Genomic DNA, 24,149 nt, shown 5'->3' with positions numbered 1-24,149 from the left:
GGAGGCTGCATACCAGGGTAAGCTCCCTTTAGCTTCAATTAGCTACAGATTCACCGGGAATCTTGCGCTGACCTTTAAAACGGGAACAGTATTTATCTGCTTCAGATGTGAGCGAAACTGTAGAACAGCATTCTGAACATATTTCACTAAGCTTTGAACACGTGTAATAAAAGTGAGCCTACAAAAACCAAGCCTCATTTCAGGAGCTACTTTATTTCTTTGTGAGCAGTAAAATGGACTGTGCTCCCTACTTGTTTGGAGATGGACCATCTGAGCACTTTGAATAATTCCTATATGGAGCACGGCAACAGATGGTTCCAGTGATCTGGAAGTTCAAAAACGACAAAAAAGAGCGAAACCTTGGTTCTGCTTAATCACTGAAAATTTTATGTAATCTTCAACGGGTCCACAGTTTCACCTGCATACTTTGATTGAGAATATCAAATCACAACAAAGCAAATCAACACATGAGAAATAAAGCAGTATGTTGTAAAACTGATATTACCTTCAATGGCAAAGGGTTTTCCCACAGTTAGAAGCTTGCAGTCGGCATCTATTGACACTTCATAATCTAAAAGTGCTTTATCCATGATGAAGGCATCAAGTTTCTCTGGATCATGCCTGTATTCAACATGAAAGTCAGAAACAGAATCACTTCACGGTCTATGACTCAGTGATGCTCACTGAACATTTATCTACGCAGTTGTCTGGAAGATTAGTGAATGAAAACAGAGACCAGGGACTGCGATTTTAAATGTAAAACTGATTTGTATTTTGAAAAAGGGAATTGTGCATAAAATACAAACTTTGTGCATCTAGAGCAGGACAATGAAGGACTTAATACGCAGGACTTATTTTGCTTCCCAGAAATACTACTGATCTGAAAGATGGAAAATATGACAATATGTTAGACTTTGACTCAACTGAAAGGTAGCACAAAGCTTTATTGGAAAAGATCAAAAATTGCTAAAGTACTGCTGCTGTCTTGGTTTGTTTTGATGTGAAACTTATGGTCATTAGAGCAAAAAAGCAGGAGGATAGCTCATACAAAGGTGTTTCTCCCCCTTTCTCCTTGAATATAAGGTAAATTAATTTCCTTCACCCAGACCAGCTGTTCTCTGTGTTCAGTCTTCATGAACACAGAGGACTGAATTTTACTAATATAATCATTTATGAATAGCACACTTGCATAAAATGATATAAAAGAACCGCTGCAGTGCCTGTTCTCATCTAGTCCAGGGACTGCAACCTCCACTCTTGTCACTTTAAAAGGTCTGAGTGTTCTGACATGAAGTTACATTACTTCATTGATTTCGATGGATTGATTCCACTTTAACCCAGAACTGCGACGCATCTTAATTATCATTAGGATGGGTCTGGGAAAACTACGTAAACAGGAAAAAATTTCTGTCGAAAAATTCTCAGACCATCTGTTATGTGACTTCTATGTCTAAAATGAATTAATGATTTCAGGCTTATTATAACCTCTCCTGTTTCCTGGCAGAGTGAATCGATTGTGTGACCCCAGCCTGTTAGGCACAAATGTCTCTGAAACACAGCTATACCATGATTCTCTAAAGCAAGAAGACTTGGTGTTTATTACTTCTTATCAGTTTAATGCTTCTTCTATTTGCTTTAATGATAAACACTTTAAGGTTTCTCACTGAGAAACTTCTCTCCTCACAGCACACTAGAGAAGCTGAGGAACTTCATTCGCATGTTTTGCTTGGACTGTGATGTTTTTTTCTGAATGTTTCTCACTGCCTGACGAAGGGGTCCCAAGCAAAGAAACCTGCCACGATTTATATGTTGCCCATGCTTCATGGCATACTAGCAGTTAGTGCGAAGCACTGTTTCCCCAAGAAACACTTCAGCTGCTGCTACGCTCGCTTGCTGTCCAAGTATCACGCCCGACAGGCAATTGCGTGCTTTCTTCTCTATCTGTCACGCTGCCTTCAATGACTGTTTTGTGGGATAAGTGACACTGAAAGTGAGAAACCCATCACCATCTCACTGCCGTGCATTCTGGTCTTTGTTGCATGCAGAGGCTCACTTTAGATCCGCTACTCCATCCGGGGTTGTGGGGACATTGTACCGTCGCATGTACTCATGCATCTCTGGGAAGCTCTGCCTCACATAGTCTTCTGCGCTGCTTTCTCGCACGGTTCCAAAGCGAAACCCTTGGGATGGGTGGTGGAGCTGAGGAGATGAAATTACAGATTAGCAGAGTCGTTTGCCTCGTTTACATCTCGTATTTTGGTCTTATGTGTCAACAGTTTGTCAGAAATTCTCAGCATTCATAGACCTGCTTCTGATGTTTTCCTGCAGTCAGATTTCCACATCACAGAAACAGTCTGAAAAGACTTACAAGGTGACTGATTAGCCTGTTGGTGTACTCTCAGGATTTTCTCCAAATGTGAAAAACTTTTCCCTTGAGACACCCTGAACCCCCAAATCTAGGTGTTTAGTTGTCTTACTTGCCTTTAAGCCAGTCAACATTTCAGGCACTGTCGTGAGAAGCCTCCAGGCTTGCTAGCATCCACTTTGTGGGGCTCTGGGTGGCCAGTGAAGGACCCACAGTCTGGATTTGTTTTGGCAGAATGTCTTTTACTGACCCCTTAAGCATGTCATTTAGTCTTCTGCCGAAGGACAGCACCATCATTTCATTTCTAGAAGCCCAGACACCATACCACAGACCGCTGCTGTCTTTGCTGCTATACTCCACAGAGAAACTAAGGACTGAAGTGTCGTGGACACCAAAAAGTCTCCCCTGCCAGCAAGAAGGAGTGAGAATACCCCTTGGCATAGCCCAAGCTGTAAGCTTGATTACCAGGCTGTACACATACAGACAAGTTTTGCAGTTCTGTGTCATTTCCTTTTCACAACTGGCTCCACCTTCTGTATTAAAGCCCAGTCTGGATGTTCACAAGTTTCACAGAGCTCTGTTTCTAAAGTACGCTGTTTGTCTTTGGAGCATATAGCGACTTGTGGGGAAATTCTCAGACTGCCATGGAGGTGTCAGGCGGTGTCCTCTACTATACCAAGTACTTCCTTGAGATGGCCAAGCGTTGACAAGACCATACTAATTGGAAAACCTTCAGCAATGCACCAGCCTCTAAAAGGTGAAACTTTCAGAGTGCAGGAAGCCAAATAAGCTAAGGCTGACGTCGTCATGCTTTGTTTGCTTCCCAGGAAGCTCATGGTCTTCACAGCAGCTTGCAAAGATGACCTCACCAGGGCCATGCTCTGCTTTGCAAAGGCCAAGCAAGGAGGCATTCCACTGGTCCATCTGGATCTCTGCATTATCGTTTATGAGAAACAGAGTGTAGGGCAATACAAAGCCACACAACAGACCTTTCCCACTCTTCTCTTCAACGATCCCATGGACAAAAGAATATTCATAGCTTTTTTAAGAATAATAGAGGTAGGCTGTAAACGCACAGTCATCTAGTTCAGTCTGAAAAGGAACAGGGAAAGGTCTTTTGGGTGGTATTTTGGTTTCCTGGAAGCTATGAATATACTGCATTACTGGTAATTTTTATCTGGAAAGTGGGTAGGTGCTTTCCACATTTTTCTCTACTGATCTAGTCCCTGGGCTGCAACCCAGGAATGGGACCTGTGAGTAAATGCAAGACTGTGGGCATGGAGGGAGTCTTGACATGTTTTTTGAGGTGTTCTGGTCTGGATGATCACAGGACAAGCAATGCAGAGTGTGCCTCCATCCGGAGCTGGCCATAGTGCATGCTCTGCCAGAAGGACTGTGGGCACAGAGGGAAATGTTCTTGCCTGGAAGTGTGGCAGCAGCATTCAAGTGCCAGAAGACATAAATAACAGAGCGGTGCTGTGACAGTACATCATGGAGACTTCTAGCACAATGCTGTCAACTCAAATCTAGGTCTAGTCTTGAGACGTAGAAGATGGCTTGCTTGAACTATGAGCTTGGAGTGGGCTCCATGCACTCTATGTCCCAAGATGCTAGTCGCCACAGTCAGTACTATTTTTGAGGGTTTATTTGTTGACAGTTTCAGTGAAGAGACCAAAGAAACCACTGAGTCTCAACACTGAACCATACTGCCACCTTCTAAGTCAGCTTAGATGTTGTGGTATTTGTGGCCGACCTAGTGATGCCAACTGCAGTGCAACATCTGATCTGTAGATAAAAACTACTGATGCCTGACTTCACTGGAAGGTATCCCTCACTCAGAGTGTCACCAATGTCTACATCGAGCTACATATTTAAGTTTTTATAAGAAAGGCTAATACAAAAGAGAGAGTTAACTGCACCTCCATGCAGTTTGCAGTCTCAAACGCTTTATTGAGGACTGTCCGTGCTTTGCTTTGTGTTGGGCACATTGTCAAATTTCACCATAGATGATGACAACATTGGAATATGTATTAGATCAAAAGTCCATCTGGCTTAATATCCTGTCTCTAGCAACATACGTCTGGTGGGAAGTCTTGGAAAGTCTATGTAGGGAAGTTATTTAGTGATCCTGTGCATCCTGTGCTCTTCCTGCTTCTGGTAATACATGCTTTTTCTTAACCATAATTATGTGTCTGCAACTTTGTATCTGATGACTCTTGACTCCTTTTATGAAGGATAAATCTTAACAGCATTTTAATTCTCTATGTCTTTTGGGGCTTCTATTTTCTTCTTACTGCTGCTTATCCACATGAGGAAAAGGTTTGCTTGCAGCTATATGAAACGTGGACTAACAATGCAAAATGCTGCCAAAAGCAGATACTGGACTACCTGCAATACCTTCACTGCTAATCTGCTAAGACTCCTACAGGTTACTTGCTTCAACAGAAGATTAAAAACTTCGTGGTGGAAACAAGACTCATCACTTGTCACTGCTGCTTTTTTACTTTCTGTAGTCCTCTCCTGGGAAGATTCTGTGAAAAGATGGAAACCACAAATATCTATGTCCCAACAGGATAGGTAAATGTCACAGCCTTCCTGTGAGTCTGGTCTTATTATTCATCTCTTTTTATATTTCTTTTTTCTTTTTCTCATGCTCTGTTTCTTTTGTGTTTTTTTAAGTGTCCTATATTGAAAGAGTCTGCCTTTATACCAATAACAGAATCCTAATGCCTAGGGCTTCAGAGAAATCATGAACCCTGAAAAATCAGCGTTTGAAGAATCCAGAGTGGATTATTTTTTTTTAACTGGTGATTTGGGGGAGAACTACTTGCTTTTTTATCAGTAATACCAAATATAAAAGCTATCTTATTGAGAAGAAATAGCTGTCCAAATTATAGGCATTTCTCATAAGTGAAGACTACACTTCTGTGTATACTTCACTGTGTTTTTTCATTCAAAGCACAGTCAGTGTGGAAGGTAACAGGGACTAGGAACTGTTGACACTTTTTTATCCGTAGAGTACCTGGAGATTTGCCCTGATTCAAGTACAATTAAAAATAAATGAATTCAATAGCTGCAGATCCATCTCCAGACATGAGCTTTCATAGCACTCAGCTTAGATAACCTTACGAGGTCCCTCTAAAATCAGACATCTATGGCTGTAAGAAACTGAAAGAACAAGGTTTGTCTCAACCTAGAGAGAGGCTTTCAGGGGACAACGAAGTCCTGTCTTGGCAATTCACTGAATAAGATGTAACGATATTTACGGTTACAGATGATAGATCCCTGTTTATTTGTCTCTTTAACTACCAGATCTCCCTTTTCAAGACCTGGGAGCAAAGGAAATAGCTCATTTTTTTAAACAGGTCATTGCTCCTGAATACAATTGCTCCACAGCCAGTAGGCTAACTCTGTACTCCCAAGCAGCCTTTCCCATGCAATACATGGGAGCCAAGCATTGCTGCCATGTGGGACTCATTAGTGTTTAGCAAGTAACCAGCCCTCAAAGGTTAGCTAGCAAGGCCACCGCAGCACCACAGTGAACTGCAAACTGCACCAGCTGAGCTGCCCAGTAGGAGAAGTAAGGGGGTGCCAATGGCCTGGGAAATGTAAGAGTATGAATATATCAATGTATATGAATATATCAATGGAGTAGCTAAAAGCCAATGCCCTTCAGGGGTTAAAATGCTATCTAGTGAAGCTGATCAGTGGCTCTCCCGAAAAAGGGGAAAGCTCTAGCAGTCAACAGTATCTTTTCTGAAGCTCAAATACTGGAGATCAGGGATTTGGTATTAGTAAACTGAGTTTTGTATCTGAAGCACTGGTGTATACCATGAATGGCCATACTACCTGGCTGCACCCCAAATTTTTAGAAACATCTTGCCAGTCTCCTGTGAGAAAGCTGTTGCACATGAAGTCGACATGTGTCGTGAGACACATGCTGACCTCCCATTTGGATCTGGGTTAGTACATGGGGCAAACTCAAGAGATGGTCATGAGAGTGCTCACAGCAGAGGGATTTTGTGCCAGAGGGGGCTGAGCACTTGTCATCTTGAATCAATACTCTGACTCCACAGGTTCAGGGCTGTGGAATCCCAAGACCAGAGGACCTTGCTGCACAGGTCAGGGGCATGTGGTTGAGGAAAGTGACCCACCTTCTGTGAAGACAGAGCTCTTGGGAGGGAGGACTAGGAAATGCTGCTGGCAAGTGCAAGATGAAGATGCAGGAGAAAGGCTAAAGTACTTTGGAAGTGAGTATGCTTTCAGGAATCAGGACACCAATGCTGTCCCTGTGACCTCTAAGGACATATGTACTGTGGGATGCATGGGCTGTGCCAGTATTTCCAAGAACAAGACTCACTGTTTAAGAAAACTTACCATTGGTAAGAAAACACACAAGGGGTAATATTCTCTTACACTGTGTAGGAAAACAAGGGGTAATGTGAATGCCTCCAAGTGCTGAGGAGGTGAAATTGTTGTTGGGTCACTTTAGCACTGAGACAGGGAGGTTATGTTGTGTTTAAATAAAGTCAAGAGCTCTACAGAACATCGAACTTCTCTGACAGTGCCAGCAAAAGCTTTGGGACTTCTCAGAGTCTTCTGTACCATGTATAGCATTGTGCTGCCAGGCAAATTATGTTTGTGCTGCTTACTGACAAAAGCAAATACTGCAGCTACCAGTTCCCTTGGCTTGGCACCTTACTTCTGGATCTTCTTGGTTTCTGTCTTCTGTTGTTAAAACATCTGCTGAGTGGGAGGTGGAAAATTCATTTTATTTGGGAGGATGTTGAGAAAAACATACATCTGTGGCTTGAGGTGCCAATTATGCATGAAAATACCAATGTGATAAAAACCACAGGAGCAGAAACAGGAAAATAAAATCCTAAATGTCAGGGATTTTGCATTACTTGGCACATTCCTGTTTATGTAATACAGTGCCATTGCATTCAGTGCCATTCACTAGGCTCAGAACACCTAGACTCAGACTTGAAAAGATTCAGGCATAGAAATACCCTATGCAAGCTGGGATTTAAAACTGAAAATGCATGAGATGCTGCCAGCAGTCAACTTTGACATATTCCAAAGCTGGGCTATTGGGCTCTGAGGTCTTTCTAGCAGGTTCTGCTTCTGTATGACCTTTCAGCGCTGCAAAGCTAGAAGATTTGGCTCAAAGACTTCTCCCTCCTTGGTGCCCTGGTTGTTATGTGTGCTGTCATTTTGAGGTTTGCATCACACTTGGTTGTCATGTATTCTTGCAGTGTGTAGGAAACCCAGGTGTTCAGAATATAAATACAGTGAAAAGATGGTGTCAACTTCAAAAAAACAGGCAACAGAATATTGCCTTCTGATCCTGTGGAGTTTGAGCTTGCTGGGAGCTGTGAAGAGACAAGGAAGGTCTAAACAGAGCAACTGCTGGGAACTGAAATTCTGGCTATTTTCTATAAGCAATGGACCCATAAGTGACTGAAATCTAGGAAATGCTTTCCCAGTACTTGATCGATGGGGTGCACTAACTGCCTCACAGAATCTGATTCAAGACTGTTCTGTGCATCTTGACAGCTGGCTGGAGGAAAAATGCTTCAGGAACTCAATTTCTAATTGGCATCTCAAATCATTAAAACGATTTCATCATTCATTCAGTTAGCCTCTTATTTCTAAAATTCAACTCCATGAATTATTCCTTGAGGGAAATCAGAAGAGGGCAACCCAGCATACAGTGGGGTGCAGTGTCAGATGCAGAATTAGCATGGATTCAGCTTTTACCACCACCTACAATACTTCTTTTTAATTTTAATAGGGTATAGAAAGGGGGAACATGGCTGAAAACACTTTAACTTTTCCAACAACTTCTGAGGAAAAATTATTATGAAAAGGTTTCAGTAGCTCTGCCTCATGATAGTGCTGGTTACCTGGTGTAACACCAAGCATAGTGTTTAATGGACACCTCGTGTAACAGCTGAGTTGCTGCCAGTGCCAGCATGAGCTCTGCCAGGGAACTGCTGTAGAATCTTGAAAAATTGTTCAGTTTCAGTTGCTAATCACTGGAGAGGTGTAGCATTAAGTGGACTGCTCTACTGTGAAGAACTGACATGCTTTCAGAGATCTGCTGTTCTGCAATGAGTCTTCTGTCTTAGGTGCATGCAGTGATAGCATTTCATCTTGCCTTATGCACTCAAACATTTAAGTGGTTGTCTAGCTGCTAATAGATTTCTCATGATTCACTGATAAAAGAAATGTAATTGCTAGTACAAAGTTTCAGGGTGAAAAGAACAAAACAAACAAAATTTTAACAAACCCAAACAATGCAGAACTGTTCATGGGCTTTTCCCTACTTATTTGCAAGAGTTTTTGAAAACTAACTAGTGAATATTTATGGAGTGCAGAGGGAGATGAAAGAAAAGAAAACTATTCACAGTGAAGCACATAAATTTCAGATTTTAGCAGATGAAAATTCACAGCTGAACTTCTGGAAGTGGAGGCTTTGTTCAGAAACTGTCCCATGTGCTCAGGCTTGGAAAGTTGAGAAGTTCCCAGGGCCTCCAGGAGATGGTGTATGCAGAATACATTTGAAAGCTCATTTCCCTTCTCTGCTGCAAAAAGTGTCAGTGGAGCCGATTCTTGGCTTGCCAGGATAATGTCAAATTTTGCTAAAATCCTGTCACTTTGAATCCAGCTCAGCTAGGTCATTAGTTGGCATAAATCTTTACAGCTGCATTGAAGTCAATAAGCAGTAAGTTTCTAAACTGAATTTAGAAACAAATGCAGAGTCCGGTACTGACAGTTTATTCTCTTGCATTGCAACAAGAGCATACATGAAAAAAAATTGTGACTTAGGTCTCTGTTTAAAAATATAAAGCCCCTGTATTGGTGCTCCTTGTGTAAGTGCTAATAATTAATTACAAGATCTGCTCTACTTCTCTGTCTTGTTGCAGAAGCTGTACAGCTAAGGGATGACACTGGTGACTCTAGTCTGTCGTAGGGAAGTTAATTTCTGAAAATCGCCCTGCTGACTGAGTTGCTGGATGGTGTCTTAGTACAAAAAGCTTGATAAGAACAGAACTCTGGTGATTATGAACTTAATGGTGTGTTTATCCCTGTTTCTTAATAGCACTTAAGGAGTTTTCTGGACAGAGGGATCTTTGAGCTGGAATTTTCTCCAGGAGAGCTGAGAAACATAACATAGTAAGCGTAAATTATTGGAGGAAAAAAAAAGGATGTAATTCCCAACAGACAATAGATCAGTGTTGTACTTCAGCAGCACAAAGCAGCTGTAAAAATGCTCCAGGCTGAGTCACTTCATCGATGGGTGTTCTTCCGTTTCCTACCTGTAAAATAGGGCTAATGCTGCTCTAGGGCAGGTGAAGTCCTTTTCAAATTAGAGGCGACGGAAGGAGAACTGTTTGGCTGAATACATGCTCAAACTACCAAAGAGACATGGGAGATGTCTGGTTAAATAATCCCTCTTGTCCTTCCATCCTGAGTCTCAGGTCTGCAGATGAAAAGTTATCACAGTCCTCTACCACCAGCTGAGGGCTGGAGGGGGAATCACAGAATCACAGAATGGTAGGGGTTGGAAGTGACCTCTGTGGGTCATGTAGTCCAACCCTCCTGCCAAAGCAGGGTCACCTACAGTAGGTTGTAGAGGACCTTGTCCAGGCGGGTCTTGAATATCTCCAGAGATGGAGACTCCACAACCTCCCTGGGCAGCCTGTTCCAGTGCTCTGTCTGTGACAGTAGCTTAAAGTGCAGGTAGCCTTCTCGTCTTCAAAACAATCATCTTTCAAATCCTTTTTCTTACAGATTTCTCCTGTTCTGTCTGTTGCTGGTTCATTAGGGCAACCCTGGCAGTCCTCCTGCCCCCTGGCCATCTTGCAATTGACCCCCAGGTACAAGGCATGAGCACAGTCCTCTGTGGTGACACTCTCTAAACTCATAAGGCATGGCTAGTGCTCTGTTTTCCAGGAAAGGAACAGACAATGGTTTCGTGTTGCAAATGGGTCACCAGTTACTAGGACGAAGAGGTTTGCAATTGCAGATTGTGGAACTGTCTACCAGTGCAGCCCTAATTTCTTAAACATTCATTTGCTGTTGGCTTTTGGTTCAACAGCATCAAATGAACGTAAGTCAGAAGGAGTCCCTTTGTTACTGACAGATCCAACATTCGAATTCAATGTTCTATTTTTCTGTCTTGGAATCTGTTTGGAACAGCAAGGCATGTGTTAAGCATGAAGTGTAAAAGAAAAATGATGGGCTCATTTGGATACCTTGACCTCTTGCACAGTGGAATATGGACAACACTATTTGACTTTACCTGGTGTTCAGTCAAATCTTACTGTACTCAGTGAAAACGACTTTTTTTCTAAAGCGCTTGACCCCTTGGCATCCCTGAAATCCAGCGGATCATTGCAGGAGCTGACTGACGACTTCTGTCAATAGGACAGTGAGCCAAGCTAGTATCCAGGTCTCTGTTTATAGATCACAATGGCTGTGACTTTTGTGAACAACAATAAAAATTCTCAGTGCTGCTAAGTCAGTTGTGCGATGATCTTCTATCTGCCAGGCAGTAAGATCAACCTTATGCATTTTCACTGTTCTCTGCTCCTCTTTGCCAGTTACTTTAGAAACATCTTCTCTTTATATTTCTCTGCTTGCATTATTTCTTGCAAGAGTCTGAGCCTCACCTATGATGCAGTTGCTATTTCTGGTGGTGGGTTCGCTTGCCTTTTTTTTAAAACCACAGGACATACAGGTATACTGCAGCTTGAGAGTAAGACAGCGATGTGAATACAGCTGGGAAAATTCTAGAACACATTATTTCCTTCTGGTGCTGAAAGAACAACATTCATGACCTGCATCACATGGAACGAAGGCGGCAGGACTTCCTCCCTTCCACCCCTACCCCTACATTCTCTGGATCAAACAAGTAGCATGGTAAGATAAAGAGTGGCCAAGACAGCAGGTGACAGTACAAGGCAATCTATGTCAGTGAAGACCTGGAGCAGTAGTGGTTAATATGCAAAGATACCAAAAAGATAACTGTTGGCAAGAAGACATAAAAAAGCAGATCTTGATGGGAAAGGAAACTTGATTTGAGAACACTGCAGTGCATGATCTGATAAACTGGATATCAGAATGATAAAAATCTGAACTATACAGATTCTGAGCCTCTAAAGCCGTAAATTTACAAGAAAGGTTTAACGACGTGATGGGGAATCTAAACAAGTCGCGTGTTCACCACCATAAATTGCATTGAGAAGCTAAAGAAGCCAAGATTTCACCTCTCTAAATTGCAAGTGTCTTTCATCCTTTATGAGATTGCTCTGCAACGCCTGTTCTTTATTCTGACTGGAGTTTGATACTTAATTTCTCCTTTGAGATTTTTTCACTTTGGTCTCTGCGACACTTAAAAGTCCTCTCGAGTTCATATCCTTCATTGACTCGTTAATACTCAGAAAAGCACCATGTATTAATTAGCACGCTGTGATATTGTGAGTCATGACCTTCCTGTGTCCAATGACTTCCTGCACAGAAACACACACTCTATAGTTTTTGCAGCCAACTTCTTTTAACTGTAAAAAGAAAAGAATCCTGCAGTCCTGTACAGATACTAAAGCCCAAGGGAGCAGTAACATTTCTGTTAACTCCACTGAGTTTGTTGCTTGTTTTTTTGCTATACAATTTAATGCATTTAATGCATATTTGAATACATGCTATTTCATTATATATTTAATACACAGCAGTGCAAGTGGTACTCCTTATAATGATTCATCTTAGGTTGCTGCTGTGAAAGACCATGGCTGTCTTTAAGAGCATTTTCTTCAGTGTAATTCTTACAGGACTTCCTTTTTTTCAGGAAGAAAATTTATCATTAAACACACAAGAGTTATGGTCTCACTCTCAAGCTTGCTGAACTTGAGGGAAATTACCATTAAATGCAGGGGTATTTGAATCATGGCTCTAATGATGAAAAACGTCTGTAAAGTGGCTGGACCTTTCCTTTTGTATGGTTTGGTATTGCTAAAGCTCATCTGCAGTTACTGCCAGTTGGTATTTCTGGACTGTTTAACTGATGTAATAATGGCCATAATGCCTCTAAATTAACTGAGAAGCAGAGACTTCTGAGGATTAATCCCAAAGCACACCAAGGCTGTTGAAAAGACTTGCTGGATGGGGCCTCTCAGGGTGATTGTAGGTGTCTGCAGTGTATTCCCTGGGGCTTCTACAGTGTTTGTGAGACATCAGTGCTGGCCACGCTAGTACACCGTGATGCATGATGGAGAGAAGCAGGTACTTCCAGGGAATGGTGTGGGTGATCTCGTCCTGAAGTAAGTGTCTTGAACAGCAGCCAAATGTGCCTACTCTCCCAACTAACTGTAAAAGCGTATTAGACTGAGTAAATCATATGTAATGTCTCCACTGCAGACATGTAAAGTTAGGTGAGATAAGACAATGATATTGCTGATGGTGAGATTCACAGGTGTAGCCCTTTTTGTTAAATGAATCTCAACAGGTTTCATATTTTTCTATCAAAATACAATGTGGAAAGGAACATTGTCAAAGGGTGTTTTGAAGGTAAAGTGATCGAGAGAAGTAAAAATATAACCATAGTAAATTAAAAGGCATAGCTACTTCAAGTGCATCCTAGAGAAGGCAAAGAAAGGCTGACAGCTGCCACAGAAGTGACAATAGTACCTGAAAAGCTCATTACATTGTTGAAAGAATGACACTTTTAGCAGAAAGAAAGGCCAGATATTGGACTACCTTATGGAAAATCTTTCCAGCTCCTCAGCTTCTGCTGTTGTATGCTTTCTTGTTGGCATGTTTGAAATGTTTCTTCTGTCCTCTGGCCTTTCACAATTATTCTGCCTCAGACAATCTGAACTACTCGACATGCTCCTGACTTTACGGTGCATCTCCAACATGTGCTCCTGCATTAGAAGCCTGGAAGCAAAGTCCCTGCTCAAGCCCCCTTGTCACTAAAACAGCCCACTCCCTGGGGAGATCGTGTAATACCAGACCCTATTTTATGATTTGATAATGAAGAGTTTTACTGGATCCAGGCCTTAGTTGCAGGCTTGCTGGGCAAAGGAAGGCACTGACACTGCTAGGTACTCACAGATAATTTCTTCTTTTGCTTGTCTGTAGCACTGAGACCTAGATTACACGCACATAGTACTGCTTTATGGAAACCATACTGGGAAACTGGAACACAAAATATCCGGATTTGTCACAAGACTAGCTAAAAGCGACAACAGCCATAAAGACAGATGCTTCTGAAGCAGAATGGTAACAAATTCTCTTTTTTGTACCCAGAGCCCCTTGCTTATCAATGTTCCTCTTCTCTGCCTAGCCTGTGCCTGTGAGGCTGTGTACTCAGCTTGCTGCTGTAGATCTGTAATGCAGTCACCTCCTGTCAACCAGCAAAAAGACGACAGTGGCCAGCTGTCCTACACTTACCTGTCCCCATCTGCATACCTACGTGTTCCTCTAGAATCAGCTCTGTTTTAAGGAGTTACCTGTTGCAACGTAGTCTTGCCACTGTGAAAATGTGCATTGGCCCCAGTAAAGGATAAAAACTTTGAGTGGCGGGTTTTTCAACTATAGCTGAGTATACTGTCATCACGAAGGGGCTAAGGAGCTATACAATCAGCAGGGTGATAAGCAGGTTTGGGAGATGTCAGGAATAAAGCCAGGTGTCTCCAGGCCATTACAGGTAGGTAGAACATGATCAGACCAGCCCAAAGGCAGGCTGCCGGTTTGCATGCCTGTAGGCTAAGTAAGTAACCTTGTAAAGAAGTCAACTCGTACAACAGTGTACCTGGTCCGCCAAGCACTCTGACAAAGAGGAATGTTGTAGTTTTTTGTGCATCCAGAGAGGTGACATTAGGACAAAAACTACCTCTGCAATTCAAATGAGAGAGGGGATAAAAGCAGTATAAAATGGTCCAAATAACAATGCTTTTCTTCTGCCTCTATCTCCTCTATTTGTAAACTAGCTTTTAAATGTCTTTTTGCCATGTGCTGTAGCGAGCTTCTTGAGTGGGAATCAGGACACTGCTGCAACTTTCATCCCAGTAACTGGCACGTTCATCCTGTAGCTATCCTCTTGTGCCCAGACAGCAGACTGAACATCTTCAGGTGAGCTTCTTCCCCAAAAGCTGTGTTTGCCGGTTTCCACTGGCAAGAGATGATGGTTCAAAATGTGTAAGATTAAAATACTGGGGGAGAGGGGACAGCTGTGGCCCAAAATTGTCCATTCTCTTAGAAGAGTAAGATTTTAAGGTGGCAGGACGTTGCTTTAATATTTCTGCAACTTACTGGCTATGTTGTAGATCCCACCATAAAAAGCCACCTGAAATGTGACCTAATAAAGGCAGTAGCCAGCTTTGATGAATACTCCCAATATTTGGCTTTAGTGACCCACACTTAAGATTCTTACATGAAAAATACACACTAAGTTTCCAAAATTCAATACATATTCCTGGAACTTAACTACCCTGCCTCCCATTGCTTGCCTTCTGCTCTGGTTTGTCTTGCCTCACTGCCCTGTCAGCAGCTTTTCAGCTCCCTTCAGCAGTGTGATGATATTTCTATATTCCCTTTCTTCTACTTCTGCATCGTTAGTGCCTTTAAAGGTCCAGCTGAGATATCTCTAATTTTGTATTCCACTTAACCTTGTGATTAGTGGTTGTACTGCAACTCATTTTCTTTTGACTTCTGATGAAAATGTTGCACCTTTGAGACCTCAGCAACACAGGAGGACCATGTTTCCTTTGCTCAGCTGCAATGAGCAACTGCTAAAACACTGCTACATGGTCAATTAAACATCACTGTCGTAATAGGAATTTTTCTAGAAAGGCAGATACTATTTTTTCAGGCTGTATCTAGCCTTGCCTTTTTTTTTTTTTCTTAACCGGAAGAGAGAGCACAGATATTCCTGGCAATACTGACTTTAGATACCAGGTTTCTAATCTTGAAAAAAACTTTTAGTTTTTCCCACCTTGCCTTACTTCCTGACTGTTTGCAGTCTCAGATGGGATTTGCTGTTTGTGACTGCCAGCCTGAACTTTGAATGAGCACAGCTCGGGCTTTGTGTAAGAAAAGGTTAAACCAGTACATTTTCTATTACAACTACTCTTACAGGATAAGGCTGTGGAAGAAAATGCACGAATGAAATATATGAAACTATTTTGTAGTTCATGTAATGGCAGGCAATCCTCTTCCATAAAATCTGCCTTGTCTTATTCCCACATTGGAAACTGGTAACTCCTCAGAAGCTTAGATCTAGTCCATGAGCAGAGAAGTGCCTGTATAGGAAAGTCCAGTAATGCCACTGATTTAATAGGATCACTGAGGTTACTAACCATGAGTCATCAGTGTTTCTGTTCAGGACTAAGACCTGTGTTTGCAGCACCTGACATGCTTCAATACTCTGCGCTCCATTTTTGCAACTCCACAGTCAAGTTTTACAGTTCAGCTTTAGAACAATGTCTTTTCCTTGCAGTTGCAAAAATTTCCAATACCTGTATTAGGAACTCCCTGTGTGTCACAATAATGATGCAGAAAAATAGGATGTAATGTGATATGATTTGATTTGATGGATTAGGTGATGCCCATGCAAAAAGTAGAGGACTAGCATCATTTTCCAATGAATTATGAGCCAATATTATGTCTCACACAACAATGGCTGTAACCGAGATATGCCTGGAACTGGGGAAATTAATCCAAAAGCACTCATTTGCTTATTCACAATGCTCTGAATAAAACAAATACATGATGCCTTGACTTTTGTGGCTTAAACTGATGAAGTTATTGATGTAGCATTTATGTTTTTGTTTTTTTTCTGGGAGGGGAAGGGCAGATTATTAGTAACAATTTGCTTTAAGCCATAAATCAGTTTTAGAGCGCCTCAGGCCAGCCATAAAAGTATTGTTCTTTGTTTAAAATATTATTGGTAGAAACACTCTATGTAACGTTGGAGGAAATGACTCAGAAGTCATACTGACAAAGTCAAAACTGTATGGTCATTAGTATGAATACAAGGTTTTACTAACATAACAGATGCAGTTTGGCCTTTGCTGTCTGGAGGGACATATGTAATTTTTATCTACACAATTTATGAAACCAAAATAAATCTTCAGTTCTTGACTTCTTAAAATGACTTCTTCCAGTGGCACAATGTTGTATCAATTCAGTCACCTGAGACAAATTAATGGTGGGTGGTTTCAAAGCTATGTACCAGCAGATATGGTCATGATTATAAAACTGTGGACAATACAATCACACCTTCACTGAAGAAAGTATCAAACAAACAAGGGAAATTTGCTGTTGCCACCCTGTCCCCTAGAGTGACTGTCATATGAAGAGGATGCCTGCTCTTGTGTCACCTGCAGCCATGCATCTCTACAAACCATTCTGCACACATTTTCATGATTATTACTTAGTGGTAAATAAAATCAGAATAGTCTTATAAAACTACTGGACTTAAATTCCACCTGAAGATTCCTTCATACCCCCTTGGGAGTGAGGAAGATAGCTGGTGAAGGCAGTCCCACTTCTACCTTTTTCCTTGCCTTAGCAAAAGGTATTTGCAGATGGGTTGTCTACAACTTAATGTGTCTCCTCCCGTGATAGTTCCCCAGCAGAAACAACATTGTAAATCAAATTTCTGACCTCTTTTATGAATTCCATGGTTTTGAAGCAGAAGGGAGGATGTTTTGAAAGATTTCAGTTCTGTTCCATTTGATTTAGCATTCATGGGGAATTTTGCCAGTAATGCCTCTGTAAGTACCATTATGGCCCGTGAAATACTTGCAAAATCCTACCTAGAACATCAGTGGTTTTGTCTTCATGCTATGTGGTTGTTTTGTTTGAGCAGACCTCATGATGACCCAAATCATCCAATTGATCCAAACAACTACAGCCAAAGGGACTTGAGAACTGAAATAAAACCCTTAATCTGCATGTAGAAGCCACTTTCCTTCTCTGCAGTGGGCAGCACCAAAATCCTTCACCTTCCCCCTCACCCTCTACCTTTGAAATCCCTCCCCTACACTTCTATGGATATTTCAAGATCCTCTCTCATTGAGCTTTTCTACTGAAGTGCCGTCAGGTGGTAACTAATTGTAGTCCAGCTGCTGTTTGCACATAGATTGCTTTTTGATTTTATTAGAAACCATAAATTATGCAACAGTGAATTTTGACTGGGAAGAAGAAAAGGCTGAGTTAATAACAACAGACATGCTTTACCTTTGGGTCATGTATTCCAGAAAGCTCTTCGTAGATCTTCTCTCCTACCATGACAGCAGCTAGGTTAGCTGTGTACGTCGACAAACAAAACAGACAGAAAATAGCCCAGAGATTCATTAAAAACCTTCCAGTCCAGCACTTGGGGGGTTTGATGGCAGCTGTTCTTCCAAACAAGATCGCATAGCAGACATTCAGGGCAGAGGAGAAAGAGAAGACTTTGTTCCTATTCCTTCCCTTGGGGGTCATCCCAAAAGGACTTTTCCATTCATATAAGGTGAGGAATATAGCTGTGATGTGGAGAGCCACAAATATCCCCAGCCACATAGTCCAGTGAAGTGGCCACATAAAGGCTCCAATAGGAGCTGCTGTGTCTCTGGTCCTCACCAAGATGCCCAAGCTGGTGGAAAAAAAAGGGCTGGTGAAATCAATCACCTGGCTGCGGGCAGTGTTAATGCTAAATGATGTCACTGCCATGTGAGCTGTGCCAGCAAGAAGGTCTCCCACTAGCCCTGTCCAGTGGCCGTTCTTCCAGGCTCCATATTTTCCATCACCAACAATGTACAAGTCAAACTCAAAATTCATATCCTCAGCTAGCTTCTCCAGCAGGTCAATGCAGTAGCCATAGCAGCACTTCTTCAGCTCAATGGGAACGGTGTCATTGCCTCCTTGAAGGATTTCAAACAGGTTATCCAGCACGGCTGAATCATTGGTCAAAGGATCCAGGCACAGCTGCCCAGCTGGGCAAAGACCTTCCTCATCTACATCTCTTGTAAAGACAAATGGATGCTCAATGAGAGTTACCACTCTGAGGTGCAGCCGGGTGGGATGTTGCATGTGATTTTTACGTCTCTGGGCCTGTTCTGGCCATATCCCATAGTCCATGACTATCTTTCCTTCTTGCCAACTCCCCAGACGAGTCCACATTGGGTTCCCAACAGGGTCGTGCTGCAAATTCCAGATGAAGAAGTTGTTCTCTGAGCTGATAATGGAGGAGCCTTTCACCTTAATGTGGCCACTGAGACCGTCAAAAGTTGTGTTGGCCAAAAACCTGTTTGAGGAAGAAAGCAGAGTAAACAGAAGCAAACAACTAAGTCATCATGCTAAAGCATATACAGACACCATGAATTTCTGTTTAAGAGGATAAGGGATGTTTTTGAACACCTGGATCATTAATAGCTTTCCTATGGCATGATGAACAAACCACTTAATTTATGACTAAAGTACTTAGGAATGCTCTCCTATACATATTACCTAATGTAAATGAAAAATCTTCAGCAAAAATATTCATTTACTTATTAGAAAAAATGAGTGAGAGAACACCAGTTTTTTCAGTTACCTTTGCCTCATAAATTAATGAAGAAGAAAGAAGGTTATCAGGAGTAGTCAGCATGGATTCACCAAGGAGAAATCATGCCTGACCAATCTAATAGCTTTCTACGATGATATGACTGGCTGGGTAGACGAAGGGAGAGCCGTGGATGTTGTCTACCTCGACTTCAGCAAAGCTTTCGACACAATCTCCCATGATATCCTCCTAGGGAAGCTCAGGAAGTGTGGGCTGAATGAGTGGTCGGTGAAGTGGATTGAGAACTGGCTGAATGGCAGAACTCAGAGGGTTGTCATCAGCGGCGCTGAGTCTAGTTGGAGGCTGGTAACTAGTGGTGTCCCTCAGGGGTCAGTACTGGGCCCAGTCTTGTTTAATTTCTTCATCAACGACCTGGATGAAGAGTTAGAATGTACCCTCAGCAAGTTTGCTGATGACACCAAACTGGGAGGTGTGGTAGACACACCGGAAGGCTGTGCTGCCATTCAGCGTGACCTGGATAGGCTGGAAAGTTGGGCAGAGAGGAACCTGATGAGGTTCAACAAAGGCAAATGCAGGGTCCTGCACCTGGGGAGGAACAACCCCATGCATCAGTACAGGCTTGGGGTGGACCTGCTGGAGAGCAGCTCTGTGGAGAGGGACCTGGGTGTCCTGGTGGACGACAGGTTAACCATGAGCCAGCAGTGTGCCCTGGCTGCCAAGAAGGCCAATGGCATTCTGGGGTGCATTAAGAAGAGTGTGGCCAGCAGGACGAGGGAGGTTCTCCTTCCCCTCTACACTGCCCTGGTGAGGCCTCATCTGGAGTACTGTGTCCAGTTCTGGGCTCCCCACTTCAAGAAAGATGAAGAGCTACAGGAGAGAGTCCAGCGGAGGGCTACAAGGATGATGAGGGGACTGGAACATCTCCCCTACGAGGAGAGGCTGAGGGAGCTGGGCTTGTTCAGCCTGAAGAAGAGAAGGCTGCGAGGGGACCTTATAAATGCTTATAAATATCTGAAGGGTGGGTGTCAGGAGGATGGGGTCAAGCTCTTTTCAGTGGTGCCCAGTGACAGGACAAGGAGCAATGGGCACAAACTGAGGCACAGGAAGTTCCGTCTGAACATGAGGAAGAACTTCTTCCCTCTGAGGGTGACGGAGCACTGGAACAGGCTGCCCAGGGAGGTTGTGGAGTCTCCTTCTCTGGAGATATTCAAGACCCGCCTGGACAAGGTCCTGTGCAGCCTGCTGTAGGTGACCCTGCTTCGGCAGGAGGGTTGGACTAGATGACCCACAGAGGTCCCTTCCAACCCCTACTATTCTGTGATTCTGTGATTCTGTGATTCTGTGAAACACAGGTTATTTCTAAGCTGAACTCAGCAGATCTGTAGTCAGTTTCCTAGATAAAAATATGTATGAAAATGGAAGAGTGGAAATTATGTATGAAAAGTCCTTCCAAGAAAAATCCTATAATCTCAGCCAGATCTAGCTTACATAAGAGAGGCTACTGAAGTGCTGTCAACAGCTTTCAAACACTCTGAAGTGAACCAATCTGGATTCAAAAATGCAAATTTGGCATTGGTAAATCACTGTTAGCCACTTCAGAATGAAGAAAAGGACTCAGTGAAAGATGGTTGTTCTAGGACATTCAGTTTTAATTCTTACGAAAAAAAAAAAAGAGTTTCTTAAAATATGTGCAAAAGAAATGTTCTTAAAAGTGCAATTTTGACATTGTAGCAAATCTCATGAAGTATGTCAGCTTTGCGCTGCACATTTTGCATTGAGATTTCTGGGCTTTTACTATTCCAGACATTCACAATAAAGTTCAGTATTTGCTTTGTATTGGGTGGCAATGTTTGCTAGTAGTTGTCCTCCCTGTATGTTGAATTCAGCTTCTGGTCATTATCAAAGGGGCTAAAATGACGCGGACAAAGGAGCAGGGAACTGAGCAGGAAATAAGTGTTATAAGAAAATCCTTTTTAGTGTAAACACCATGACCAGCTGAACTGCACTCTGTTAATAAGAAAGCTGCTATGCATTTTGCAAGGGCTGTATAAGTCTTAGTGTGGTGATTCCATTAAAAAAAACCTGAGTTAAATTGCACCTCATATAGTATAAGGTAAGTCAGGCACATATTTTTCAGTAAGAGGCATTCAGAAGACAGACTATTTAGCTGTCATAGTAGAATATAACACCTCACATTATTGTGGGAATTAGATGAAAGCAAGTATTGGAATAAGTATAAAGGCTATAGCAGTCATTCCAGCCTAAATAAGCAATACATAAACTTTAAGTAGTGTTAATTGCTTATCAGTAGTTTGAGTGGATAAAAAATAACCTTAAATTGATCTGAAAAGGATAAATCCACAGCAAGTGTGTGTGCACGCAGACTTATACCTGGTCTCTACCCTCTGTTTTGATGACTTTTGCTGATTTTTGATGGGAGTTTCAGTAGCTGAAACTCTGGACTATGTATGTCTCAAGATCGTATCAATTTTTTGACCCCAGCAAAGGGTAAATGTACAAAACTAAATAATACAGTCTTGAGTGTGGTTGTGTATGTGACAGCCTTCTCTGAGATGGCTTCAAAATTCTTCCTATGCAGGCTATTTTGAGTAGGTTGAGTTTGGAGAAAGATGATACAGCCAATACTGTCAAAAGCAATTGATCTGTACGGGTGTTAACTTGGGCCTGAAAATTATGCCTAAAAACACACATAGGTATTTATGAATGTGACAGATGCATAAATGTGGTTCTCATTTTTAAAATTCTTTACCATTTAGTCTACTGTTAGCTAAATGATATCGTAACTTCATTCGTGGTGTCTGCCACTGTTAAGGAGTCCTTTCCTCCTACCCTGTGTTTCATATTTGATGGAATACTTGCATGTTTGTGTATGTAAACATCACCAAGAAAAAGTTTATAAGGGAAGTCAATCTTAAGCACTAAAGAAAGGTTTATGTGCCCATAAACTTACCTGTTTTTTATCTCTCCTCCTCAGTCTTTGTAAGAAATTGTGCAACTTCTTCCTTACAAGCCTTGTTGGGCTTATATACTGAAGTCATCACTATGACAGCAGCAGTAAAACCATTGCATGTGTAGATGGGTCTGTATGTAAAAATCTGAAATAATTGTTTAAGTGTGGAAAATAGTGTTAACAGTTCACAAAATGCCAAAACTGAGGGAGACAAGCCCTCAGATGGAATAAGCTAGCAAAGTTCTGACAAATTTGGCCCTGCGTTGCTACTACTGCACAGACTTGGATATCTGAATGCTGCAGACCAGGTGCTTTGGGAGTAGATGAAGCTGTGGAATAATGCATTAGATTTATTTTCTGCAGGTAAAATGAGAACAGTGGAATTTATGCACTGTGTTTTCTGACTTTCACTGTAGAAATAAGTGTACCTGTGAGAGTGAATCGAGCCCTCTGTACCTGTCCTGTGGCTGAATTGTGTTAGAAGCAGTTACCTGAGAGATTCAGTGGCATTTAAACGTATGACTTCCCTACCTTATCAAGTTAGTGGCTTACTTTTGCAGCTGATTTACATGTTCTATATTTTTGGTAGTGACAGAAAATTAATCAAAATAAATGAGGGGAACCATGTGGGAGATACATTTTTAACAACACTTTGTTTTATATGTGAGTGGCTATGGCTGCTAATTATTTGCATACGCTGTATGCAACACTAGAGAAACTCATGCCAGGGACTTCACATAAAAACTCCCTTACTCAATAACTCTAGGAAGTAGATAAGAGGATCTGACTACATTATGTAGGCCAGCAATCTAGTGTGAATCTTTGGGAACTACAAGTGCTGAGTATTGCATAGAGACATTGGCAATATCTGAGCACTATCTTCTCAGCAGGGCCACTGACAGATTTGTATAGAAAGACATGTACAACTTTCAGAATGTGGAGGGCCAGATCCTCAAGTCTGACAACTGAATGAACTTCCTTGATGCTATGTCGATATGATAGCCATCTCAAAGCGTTACTAGTGTCACTTCAGTTTGACCAATGAGTCCAAAGTGTGTCACTTGCTCATTTCAGCTTTATTTGCTTTCCATGTGCTTTGTTGTAAGAACAGCTTATTAGAGTCCAGCAGCGATATATTTGTAGTACCTTTAAGAACGATTTCAATAAATGATTTCATTTTCTTTCAAGCCTGATGGCTTGGTCATTCCACATCCTTTTTGGAAGGTTTACTGGAGGCAAGAACTAGAATGGGCAAGCAAATAGCAGGCTGCTGAAACTACCCAAAAGCAGAGTTAAAGCTGTAAGACAAGATGAGGTTTTGAAATTTTAATGCCTCATTCCATCAACAAGGATGCTCCCACGAGCCGGCAGGTATCAACCAGGGAATCAATCTCATCATAAGATGAATGAAGGATGGAGACTTACAACAGGTATAATCTTCAGGGGCTTGTACATCTATATCCACATCCATATCCACATCCATACAGGTAAAAGCATGCTTTGCCATAGACCAGATCTTGGTCTTCTTCACAGTCATTATTCTGTTCTTGGGTGGTATTTAAATGTCTGCAGAGCCCACATATGAGTGCAGTGTTGGCAATGAAAGCCCAGGTGTCAGCTGTGGCAGCTTGTGGGACTGCTGTTTAATGACACTGCAGTGAAGGGAGGTGAAGGTCTGTGTCACTGTGCCTTCTCCATCCCCGCCCACCGCAGCTCCAAGGCTACAGATCAAGACAGATGGTTCATTCAGACAGAAAAACACCCCCATTAGTAGACACTCAATTAAGCACCGGATAAAAGTTTCATCTTTGGAAATGTACCACTTGCCTAAAAGCACTCATGTAATGGACAAGGTCAGTCAGAGTTAAGCCACCCATCAGTGCTTCATGCCTCAGAAATTATTGGTACCACTCAGAATTAATAGTTATGCTGCTATCTGAAGTACATCAGTACTGGCCATCAGCTACCTGTCTCACTTACACACTATAAAAACAGCCGCAGTGATTCAGGACAAGGGTTTATCTAACCTGTTATTCTGTCTTTAATAGGGTCCACAAGCACATGCCAAGGGAAAAATTGCTAAGCATAAGATCCTTTTTCTTTCCCACAATAACTTTACTGAGATGAAGAGACAAGACTGTTCATGAGACAGACAGTAGCTTTCTGTAAAAAGCAATGATGAACAAATAATTTTCATGAATACTTTTAAGAGCTTTAATTTTGCTTTCCTTTTTCTTTGTCCATTCCTTAACCCTCAA

At 42.0% G+C, this 24,149-nt stretch overlaps 1 protein-coding gene across 2 annotated transcripts in view; it reads right to left on the bottom strand.

Annotated features, from left to right (window-relative positions):
* GRIN3A (glutamate ionotropic receptor NMDA type subunit 3A) overlaps positions 1–24,149 on the bottom strand; it is a 77,029-nt gene that overhangs the window by 21,148 nt on the left and 31,732 nt on the right. For both annotated transcript variants that reach the window (XM_075411354.1, XM_075411355.1), the window contains 3 exons: positions 17,615–18,662; positions 2,054–2,199; positions 506–621 (listed from right to left, as the gene is read on the bottom strand). In XM_075411354.1, coding sequence (XP_075267469.1) covers positions 506–621; positions 2,054–2,199; positions 17,615–18,662 — 1,310 coding nt within the window. The remainder of the gene's footprint in view (positions 1–505; positions 622–2,053; positions 2,200–17,614; positions 18,663–24,149) is intronic.

This window comes from Opisthocomus hoazin, chromosome Z, assembly GCF_030867145.1.
Source record: "Opisthocomus hoazin isolate bOpiHoa1 chromosome Z, bOpiHoa1.hap1, whole genome shotgun sequence".
Lineage (NCBI taxonomy): Eukaryota > Metazoa > Chordata > Aves > Opisthocomiformes > Opisthocomidae > Opisthocomus > Opisthocomus hoazin.
The sequence above is the reverse complement of the archived record's forward strand: the minus strand, read 5'-3'. Positions and strand labels throughout refer to the sequence as shown.